General features: G+C 43.8%; 1 protein-coding gene across 1 annotated transcript in view; it reads right to left on the bottom strand.

The window, feature by feature from the left end:
- The window catches only part of Susd1 (sushi domain containing 1), a 210,349-nt gene that overhangs the window by 54,369 nt on the left and 144,546 nt on the right, over positions 1-11,434 (bottom strand). The window contains exons 10-11 of the mRNA XM_023707549.1: positions 9,985-10,076; positions 8,672-8,869 (exon numbers count right to left, since the gene is read on the bottom strand). Coding sequence (XP_023563317.1) covers positions 8,672-8,869; positions 9,985-10,076 — 290 coding nt within the window. The remainder of the gene's footprint in view (positions 1-8,671; positions 8,870-9,984; positions 10,077-11,434) is intronic.

Raw genomic sequence — 11,434 nt, 5'->3', positions numbered from 1 at the left:
GTTGAAGAAATAGCTGAACTCCTGAATAGACTTTTCAACTCATGAGGCTCTACCTATATATGAGGGGATTTAAAGCCAGTTGACCTGCTGGCCCTGCCCCCAGAGTGTGATGAGGTGGAGATTGAGACTGGTGTGGTGGCACATGGCTATTATCCCAGCTCTTGGGAGGTTGAACACAGGTGGATCACTATGAGTCTGACCTACAGAGTGAGACCCTGTAGACCCTATACTAAGTACAAAAAAAAAATTAAATAAAAAATAAAACCAGTTGAACATTCAATGACACAAGCTGGGCATGGTGTAATCCCAGCACTCAGGAGGTTAAGGCAGGAGGATCCTTGTGAGTTTGAGACCAGCATGGGCTACAAAGTGAGCTCAAGGCCAGCCTGAACTGCACAGCAAGACCCTGTCTCCAAAAGACAAAACAAAACATTCAGCCACACAAATATGCCCCTCCCATTACACAATCACAGAGAACAAAATGTTCAAATTGCAAACCCACAACACTGTGCAAATGGTTTCTAAATGAAAAAAAACTTAAGCCCAGCTCACAACATAGTAGGGCAAGGCTACCCCCTATATCTTGATGAGGAGAGACTGACCTTCTCCCTGAGAAATAAAACAGACATCAGTCAAAGCAGCTGCTGGTTCCCTTTCAAGCACTCCCAGAGGCAGCCTGGGCACTATCACTCCAATTATGGGCCACGCTTAGCCTGTTAACCGCCACTGGGGTGTGAGTCTCTATGCTGTTTTATGTTCCCCCATCTCACCATGCTTCCAAGAGTGTCCTTTCCATCCTGTCCTTGCCATGCTTGTTCTCACTCAGTCTCTCAACCTCCACAGAGACTAAGGCCATCTTCTCTCTCTGCAGTTCCTCTACACACCACTGCCTGCCTGCCAGCTTGACAGATACTTGTACCTTGTCTGTCTGTCCCCACAAGTGGACCTTCTTAATAGCTCCCAGCCAGTCCCAGTTCCAATCAAGGTATTGACCCCACAAAACCAAAAAATGACGGCAATACCATGCTTGCCCTTACTGGTAGGAATGGGACCAACAGCGAGACCAGTGCTGGGACAATGGGGTTTGCAATCTCACCTACTCCAACCAGCTCTAATCTAGTTGAGAGCTTACAAAAGATGGTGAAGAAACTCACAGCTCTCCAAAATCAAATAAATTCCCTAACAAGAGTAACTTCATGGTCTGGGCTGCCCAAGCACCTGCCTGGCAAGTGCAAGGACCCAGGTTCGATCCCCAGTACTGCACACCATGCCAGTCCTAGGCCCCTGAAACTGGGCATGGTGGTGCACACCTGTAATCCCAGCACTGGGGAGGCTGAGACAAGAAGATTACTATGAGTCAAAGCTGTGTAGCAAGACCTTGTACCAAATAAACAAACAAAAGATTTAAATTAATTAATTAACTAAAAGAGTAACTTCACAAAATCAGAGGGGACTAGACCTCCTGACTGCTGAAAAAAGGGAGCTATGTCTATTCCTAGAAGAAAAAAAATGTTTTTATAGTAACCAGTCTGATGTAGTTAGAGATGCAGCATGGAACTAGCTTGCCCTGCTTCTAAAATTCATCAAAAATTGTCTGAGTTGTGGGCATCCTGGTCAGGGCTCTGATATTGGACATCTTGGTTACTCCCTTATAGGGCCATTATTAATGCTTCTGGGAGCCCTGCTATTTGGACCCTGTTTTTTTCAATCTCTTAGATTTGTTTCTTCTCACTTGACAGTTTTAAAACTACAAATAACGAGGTGGGCAGACTCACCATGAGCGTTCCTCCTAACTTGTATTCAGGAGCTTTAGAGAGGCCTTACCATAGTGGGCATGACTGCCACTCCCAACAACACCCCCTCCCAGCAGGAAGTAGCTTGCAAGCTCCTTAGTCCACACACCCTGACAGTGGTGAGCGTCACTACTATTAGAGGGGAAAGTAAAGCCAAGAGGTAGGGAAAGTTAGGACAAAGGTCTTGAATACTTAACTTCAAGTGAACCAAGTCAGGACCTACGTAGTTAGCACACCAGAAGCCCTGAGAAATCAGATCTTGCCAGTAGGGTATCTGGTCCTAATAAAGTGCAAGGGACAAAGAACAAATCCCTAAATATATAAGAGAAACCCTGGAGGAAGTAAAATACAAACAAAACAATTCACACTCAGGACATCAAAGGCTTACCTACAACCAGGAGCCTCCCCACTTTCTGTCACATACTGGTATCAAAAACTATATGAAGACCCTGAGTGTAAACTTCCACTATATCTGCCTGAGTGGAACCTTCCTTCAGCTATGGAGAGCTGTTCTTTCTCTTTAATAAACACACATTTAGCCATTCCCCACCTCAGTCCTTGCTGCTTTGTTGACTTATTCTTTGTTGCTCCCAAAACAAGGACCCAAGAGCTACAGGGCTCCAGTTACACAACATGGCACAGGCAAAGCAATGGAAGAAGTCAGATAGTTCTGAAAGAGAACCAAACAAGTAGAGGATGTATTCTGTGACACGAGCAATACTCAAAAGGCAACAGGTGCCTGGTTTATCAGATGGGGGTTAAATAATTACTATGCAAGTTCAGCTTTACATACACCAATTTCCAAACAAGCCTACATTTTACATGCAAAAAGCAGAAGTGTTAAGAAACATAAGCCAGGGCTGGCAAGATAGCTCAATGGACTAAGTGCCTGCTTACGCAAGTACAGGGATCGGGGTTCAATCCCTGGCACCACATGTCACACTGGCCCCACCCCCAGGCATGCTGAGCCCCCAAGCAAGTTCAGGTGTGGTGGCTTATGCCTGTGATCCCAGGGCTGGGAGGCTGAAAATAGGAGGATCAGTATAAATCCAAGCTGCGTAGTGAGACCCTGTGCAAAATGAGGGAGAAGGACAAGGACAAAGGGGAGGAGGAGGAGAAGGAGGAGGAGGACGACGACGACGAGGGGGAGGGGAGGGGGAGGAGGGGGAGGGCAGAGAAGGAGGGGGAGGGGGGAGGAGGAGGAGAAGCATAAGAAACAGGCTAAGGCAAGATCGAGAGTTGGAGGGCAGCCTGGGCAAATAAATATCTTGTCTCAAAAAGTTAAAAGGGGTTGAGGGGTGTAGCCCAGGGTTCAATTCCTGGAGAAGGAAGACAAAGAGAAGTAGGAGGAAGAAAAAGCAGGAGTCGCAACACTAAGAAACTATCAGAGAATCAGAACCGTTCAGATTTCAGGGTAGGGAGGGCTCTTCTTGGTCTGATCAGAAGCAGAAATTATAAAGGGATCAACAGAACTCATTAGATGAAAATTTTAAATGTCCAAATATTAATAGAAAAAAAAAGATTGAAGAGTAAGCAATCTTGGGGTACACATTTGTAATATAGGTAACAAAAGATCAGCATAATTAAAACAGGCAATCTATTAAATTAATAAAGGGAAGAAGCAAGTGTAAGTGCAAAGCTGCTAACATTGCTCCAACTGAAGCTCAGCAAAGTGAACAAAAAAGAAAATTTTATCTGCACCTTATACAAAAGCCTCAACTTATAAGACTGAATTTACAAGAATTTTAATTAAGACACAACTCTACCACCTGAGAACCTAGTAAATCTTCTGAAATTTCTATACTAAACAGTAGGAGGAGGGCTGGAGAGATAGCTCATCAGTCTAAGCACCTGCCAGGCAAGTGCAAGCACCTGGGTTCCATCCCCAACACTGCATGCCGTGCCAGCCACAGAAACCAGTCGTGGTGGTACATGCCTATAATCCCAGCACTGGGAGGCTAAGCCTGGAGGATCACTATGAGTTCCCACTGCATAGTGAGATTCTGTACCAAATAAATAAAAGATTTTTACAATTCATCTAAAAAGGGGGAAAAAATAGCAGCAAGACTATTCTTTTCTAAACCTCAGGCTATGCAACCCAAGGCATACTAAACTGAAACTGACAGCAACAAAAGAAACGGTATCTTCCACCATAAATTGTCAACTATGACAAGGCTAGACAGGTCTTCCCTATCAACAAAGTTATGACAGTTTTATGAAACTCGACCTCCCAAGGAGAAAGTATCATTTTCTTTTCATCTTTGCATTTTCAGCATTTTGCACAAGTCTTTGCACGTAAATCACTGATAAATATTTGCTGAATGAAACTGGTAATGCTGAGCAGCCCCTCCCCTATGGTACTCCATACATGCACATATATGCATGTGCGCACATGTGCACGCGCGCGCGCACACACACACACACACACACACACACACAGAAACTCTGTGTGGAAACCTTCCCATCCATATTTTGTACGAGCTAAAGCTAAAGTAAGAAAATGACCAATTCAGCCCATTTGCCTCTGTGGTTGATTATCCCGTCTGTTTAGAACTGAGCAGGATTCAGATGATTACACTGAAAAGACCAGGTGACACCCATTCCCAGTACCATTTACTTGGAGGCTTTGTGATGGAAAGTAGGTGGTTAATTCCTGGCAATGGGGGAAATATGTGGACCAAGGACAAATGAAGGGCATGCACAGCCCCTCCTGGCCTAACCCCATGTTAGGTTTCCAGATACCAAAGAACCTGTATCTGTAGTATCTGTAGAAGACTAAAGAGAGCACAGTGTGAAGGCACAGGCACTCCCAGGAATACTGTACCCTGGGACCAGCCACAGGCACAAAGTTCTGACTGAGGACCCCAGCAGTGCTACAGTCCTAGACAGTCATGGGCACACCACCATGATAAAGAAGCATATCACAGAAGAACTCAAGAGAACTGGGCCCACACAGTCGGTCCCAGGGACACCCTGCAGTAAGAAAGGTAGGGTCTCTGGTTAAAATGATAATGCCACAAGCTGGAGTGGTGATGCATGCCTGTAATCCCAGCACTTGGGAAGTTGAGGCAGGAAGACGTTGCAAGTTGGACTGAGTTCAAGGCCAGTCTGAACCACATAGTGATTAATAATTAAAATATTAAAAACCTAAATAAATAAACACATTTTAAGAAAAACAATAGCGTGACAGTGCTTGGGACACGCCTATGACTTCAGCTTTTTCCCTAACCATCTGAAAAAGTACTTTCTTTGTCTCACCACAAATGTAACTAGAGATGGGCAAGTTCCAGTATAAGCAGCCAGCCTTGATCCCGAAGGAGGACCTGAGCAGGAACAACTCCCCTTCCATCTTTTCTTCCCTCCTCTCCTGAAACACACCTTTACCCTCAAAGGATCACTGCGCTGCTCAGCATAAGGGGGCTGGTCTATCCTTGCATCTGTGAATGAATGCACTGCTTTTGATTTCCTACCATCATGCCTCCACCTCTGGTTTCCTATCTCTCCCCAGGAAAAGAAAATTTTGCCTATAAGCTTTTAGGCTCAGCCAGAAAATAGCATTAACTACCAACTGGAAGTTCTTCAGGCTCTTTGGGGTCTGCCTGAGGGATGAAAGTATCTGTTCTCCACTCTTCACTAAGGGACATACAAGGTGGGGCTATTAGGACAGGTCAGCAGGCCCCGCTAAGACAGCCTTTGGGTCAGGAACCAGGAACAGGAAGCCAGGAGCTCTGCGCCTGCTCCATGGCGCTCTCCTCCTCACTAGCTCACTGTCAAACACTTGCCTCTGTCCCTCAGCATTCCTAGAACTTTCGCTCTCCTCTGAGGTCAGCCACATATTTAAAGTGCTTGTTTTTATCCTGTTCCCATCAGTGAGATTGAGTTTAACGGAAGATCTACCTCAGGGAAATTCCACTCACTTTTCTTCTGGGAAATGAGCTGCTTTATTTTCCAAACCCAAATCCTGAACCTGACATTTCTGGTAAAGTTTAAAGGTCCGTGATTTCATCGAAACAAAGCCACACGCATCTCAGGCAACCTCACGTTTATACAAGGGGTTCTCTTAACTTTTTAATAAAGTCTTGACAATTTGAAGTTTCATGTTTCAAACTGTAAATCCTCTAAAGCAGGGAAAGTAAGAAAGCATGAGTCACAGACTCAATGTACTTAAGCCAAGGAAGGAACTCTAATTGATATTATGCTACTCCCACTTTTCTAATCCATGAATAAGCCCTGTTGATTTGCTGTTCGGAATCAGTGAACTTGAGCAGCCCCACAGCGTCCTCTGGTGGCCATGAGCACAGACACAGGGAGCTTCCACAGATGAGGCTAGATCTAGTCTCCAAAACAAGGTAGAAATGTGTGGTCAAGATGAAACCCTTTCTCCCCTACTCAAAAAAAGTATGAAATGTTAATGGAAGTTAGAAAGTCAACCCACACAAATATAGTAAGGAGCAAGAGTAGGAGACAGAATAGCTACTGTTTTAATACACTGTCATGGAAAGGAATGACCAAATAGAATATTATTATTTCTCTAACCTGACACGTGATTAATTCTTTTGCACATGTAACATCATTATTAACTAATCAGATATCTCCTGAACACCAATAATAATCCCACAATAATCATTGAGCCATGACAGGTAGACAAACTGATGTAGATACATGCTTGTTTTCCTGTGTATCAATACAATTTTTATACATTGGAAATTCAATACAGAAACACATTTGCACTCAAAGAGCTCCTATTTTAGTGTGTGTGTGTGTGTGTGGGGAATACTATAAACCATTCAACAAAAAAAAGTTACAGAAAAGAAAGCGATGAAGAAATTCAAGGGCTGAAATTCAGGGTTAGCACACTTGTCTAGCATGAGCAAGCCCTGGGTTGCACTGCCAGCACTGAAGGAAAAGAAGAGGGGACAAGGAAGGGGGACAGGAGGAGGAGAGGACACAGCAGGAAGAGGAGGAAAAGGGAGAAATTCAAGCAGGCACATGGATACAAAGTGATGGAGCAGAGACTATGGAGGGTATTTAGGAAAGGATACTCATGGAAACCTCTCAAAGGGTGCCACATCTTGAATGTATATCCCAAATTTCATGTGCTGGAAACTTAGTCCCAAAGACATATGGCAATGATCTAAGTATCTGTGGACTCGGCTTGGAGAGGTGGGAACTCCAGGTGACTGGGGCATAGTCATGAGGGCTCCACCCTCTTGAGGGATTGATCCATCTGTGGCTTAGTGGATTAGTAAATTATCAAGGGAGTGGCCTTGAATAGAAGCAAGCTCTCAGTACACTCGCTGTGCCCCTCGCTGTGCACGCGATGCCATCTCTCGTGTCATAATCCAGCACATTTGCTTCCCACAGATCTGAGCAGATGCCGGCACCAGGCTCTTGGATACCCAGAACCACAAGTTGAGTAAGATTCTATTCTCTATTAATTACCCAGTCTTCCGTGTCCAGTTTTAGCAACAGAAAATGGGCTGAGACAAAGGTGGTGGCATTTGAACAGATACTTCAATGATCACGAAGAAGTCACACAGAAAAAGTATCCCAGAAAGGATTAAGAGCAACTCCAGCTTCAAAGAACTCACTGGTGAGCTCTAGCTGGTGTCGACACACTGTCATGCTCATTTGAAAAAGAGCACTCTGGTCACCGAGCCATCTTCTTATGACCTTCTTGGTCATATGGTGCAGATGCAGCCTGCGGTCTAAAGCTGGAGGGTGACAGGAGTGAAAGCAGGAAATGGAAAGCAACTTCGGGAACATAAAAAGGCTGCTCCTGTTTCCATCAAACTGGTAGTGGCAAAGGCAAAGGTAAAGGTAAGGAGTTGAATTCAGGAGAGATTCTGAACAGTGAATCAACAGGGCTTATTCACGGATTAGAAATGTACGAGTAGGACAATATCAATTAGGGCTCCTTCCTTGGCTTAAGCAGTGAGTTGGGTGAATGCCAGTAACAGTGGAGGTTGAATGGGGGCCCTTTCCATAAAGGAAAATGCCTCCACAGAGAAATGACTCAGGAGAAACAGGAAGTAAGGGTGCCAAGCCTACAGGACAGACACTTCTTTCAAGGAGGCTTAATATCAAGGGAGGCAAAGCGAAGGCAAAGTAGCTGGAGGGCAATATGGGCTCCAAGAAAATGTGTTGATTCTTTCATTCTTTTCGTTAACGAGGGAGCGCTGCCACATGCTCCATGGTGCCAGGAGTAATTCTGTGTATGGGGAAAGTGATGATTAGGCAGGAAGGGAGAGGATCCAAGGCACAAGCTCAGGGCACAGCAGCTGGAGGTAGAAGCGGGGATAGGAGAGGAGGATGCAGGCAGGAATGAAAATTAGGAGTGGAAGGTCCTCATTTCTAATGTCTCCATGAAACAAGAAGTGATAAAGCAATCCACAGGATGGTCACAGATTTGAACCAATGTACAGGGCTCACAGATTTGCAGAGAAAGAACATCAGTGGAAAGTGGAATTTACTAGGGGTCTAGAGCACAATTGCCAACTGTTTTCCCGTTAGTCACTTACTCATTAGGCACTTGCACGAGAGTGTCAACTAAACCTGCAACTCTAAAACAGCTACTAAACATCTGTTTTAAGTTTGAAATATTTTTAGTGCTTCAAACATCCAGAAGGAATTTAACCAACAATCATGTATACACTACACAGATTTAATTAATGTTAATCTTTTGTTTTGGATTATTTTCTTGAGAAACCGAAAATTACGGTCACAGTGACAAGCCCCTGAGCACCTCTCGCCAGTTCCACGTTCTCCCTCGGCTCTTCCTCCAAGTTCATGGTATAATGACAGAAAGCAACAGTGCTCCTCTTGATCCAGGCCTATGTGCAGCATGGTGGCGACCTGACTCATCCAAGTGCTGTTACTTGAGATTTACCTGTTATCTGGGTTGTCAGGGAGATGACCACAGGAAGTTCTGAAGACAAAGACCGGAGGCTGACATTGTAGTGGGTGCCTGGGTGCAGGTCCAAACACATCTCAGGAGACTGGCTGCTGGTGGTGGTATTAAATATCATTTCCTGGGCATATCCCTGCTGATACCATCTCTGGCCCCAAATGTGAAACTGAAACATACGAAAGCTCACATGGTCCACTGCTGGCTTGAAAAGCCTCTGCATGCCTCCATACTATTCCTTTCTGCATGAGTTTTCAACCCCACCCTTCTTCGCCCCCAAGAAGTTTTTTCAAAAAGTACAATGAAATGGTACATATACACTGTGATAATGATATTATAAGCTAATAAGTATAGTTTTTAATAAAAATGCCCAATGAGGTGCCAATACTAGCAACTTGCAGCTTCCTGTTCTCACTATACAGTGCACATCCCCAAGGCAGAAACCAGGTGCTAAAGTGGCAGGAACTAAGATAAAGAATATGCTCTGAGAAAGAAAATGAAGGCTCTGATCTTGGGGCAAAGGGGCTGACGGAGGATGGTGGCTAAGGGGTGCTATGTGCCTATAGAAATCTTCCAACATGAATTCTATCATTAATATTATGAATGATTATTATTAATCTGTGTCATTAGTTAATCTGTATAATCAAGCTACATAAAATGCGTGGTGGGGAGGGCTCTGAACTAAGCATGAGCGGAATTAAGACACTTCTCCACCTGGGCTTTTCTCTTCTTTCTTTCCCTTCCATTTAGTTATGTATTTATTTTGTCCTTGCAGTACTGGGGATATTACCTGGGGACCACAGGCATGTTAAGTAAGCACCCTACCACTGAGCTACATCCCCAGTCCTGTGCACTTTTCGTTTTTTCTTTCCTACTTGATGTCTTCTAGTAGCAGCTCATCCTCCGGTCTTTCCTTTTCTTCCTTGCAGCCACATCTAACTGCAAATGTTCCCTGGGATTCTCTAAGCAGCACATATATCTATGGCCTGGTCAGAGACACTGTTGTGAACAGAGACAGTCAGATTCTACCCAAGGACACGACCTGGGCATCAGCTCTATGCCAAGATAGCAAACAAGCACTCTCCTGGCTTTCTGATCTCTCCCCAAGGTCTCTGCCTTCATATATGTAGAGGTGGCTGTCTTCTTATTTCTTGTTGCAATTATCTCAATAAATCCTTTCCTGCCAACAGCAGCAGCTACAGAAGTGGTTTTTAGATTTGCAGATATTTTTTAAACTTTCCACATGACAAACATCTATAAATACAGTAGCTTCCAGTAACTTACTAAATACATCTCTTCTGTGCCAGCTGTCTTCTTACTTCTCCAACTCAAGCAGGTTTCATTAAATACTGAAATATTACTGATGGTCTGTTTCACTGTACAAGAAAAAGAATGAGAAATAAATTTACCTTCTACACAAAAATACTAACGTTTACCTGGACCAGTTTCCAAGAATTCACATTTTCATAGGATAAATGCAGCCGTATTTTAAGTTAGAAATTAGTGGTAACAGTCTATAAGAAGTACCCCTGTTATAGTTAGGTAAATCAGCCTCATCAAAGATCTAGGATCTAATGACAATCAGAGGATCTCTTAAAAATCAAGTCTATTCACTGTAAACTTAGTTATCCTTGGTTTACTAAGCTTAAGTAATAGCTCACTGTCCTGGGCTTCAGACATCTGTACTTAAACAAATAAGCATCAGTTCAAAATCCTGAGAATTGCTCCTTGAGGACCTGAGAAGTGTTATCTCAAGTAGTCATGATTTTCATGATGAGAAGGATGCTTCTCTTGGTTTGGATATTCACATTTCTTATCATCAAAGAAGCACTATGCCGGGCTTAGTGGCATACACCTGTAATTCCAGCATGCAGGAGGCTAAAGTAAGAAGACTGTTTCATGTTCAGGGACAGACTGGGTTACATAGTGAGCTGAAGCCAGTCTGAACTACATAATGAGACACTGCCCCCCCCAAAAAAAAAGATTTATTGACCTCCATGTAGTTTCACAGTAATTGATCTACAAGTGAGCTGAGATCTAGTACAGTTTACCACACAGACACACTTCAAGTTTTTAAAACAATGAGTACTTATTCCAAACTCTGATATCAGAAGTTACTACTTCCTTTAGCAAAGATCCCCACCTCAAACTGGCAATAATACAGCAGGCTTGCTAAGAAGTTTCATTGAAATGCTGTGTGATTTACGATTAATAATTAATAAAGACAATTCCCAAAGTACCTGAAAGAATGAAATCCCCATGAGGGACAAGGCTGTCTTGCATTGTTCTGACAGGCTGCTAGGAACAGAGCCATGTTAGTGGATGTGACCCCCTCTCAGGATTGAACAGGTTTGCACAGAGAAAACCTGTTTCACAGGTCACAGCTAAACTTCAAATGTTGCGGGACAGCAGGCAAGGAAGATGATTCAGAGTAACGCAACCCCACTGCGGGGACAGAGGAGGGTTAGAAAGAGCTGCACTACTGGATCAAGGGACCCTGTATTTCGAAGCATTCAAAGCACAACTAGTATTATTTAACAGTTCCAGGTCATCAGCAGGGGAGGGGTGGGGGGGGCCCCAGTTTATTCAATATGGCCAGATAATCCAGAAAGATTGCACAACCAATCACCAAACACACTACACCAAACTCACTTGATAATATAGAGATAAAAATCTAAAAATACTAGCAAACAGAAATCAGCAGCACATCCAAAAGAACAACATTCAATTCTAA

Source organism: Octodon degus, unplaced genomic scaffold (genome assembly GCF_000260255.1).
Source record: "Octodon degus isolate 3935 unplaced genomic scaffold, OctDeg1.0 scaffold00297, whole genome shotgun sequence".
NCBI classification, from domain to species: domain Eukaryota; kingdom Metazoa; phylum Chordata; class Mammalia; order Rodentia; family Octodontidae; genus Octodon; species Octodon degus.
This window is presented reverse-complemented; position numbering and strand designations above follow the sequence as displayed.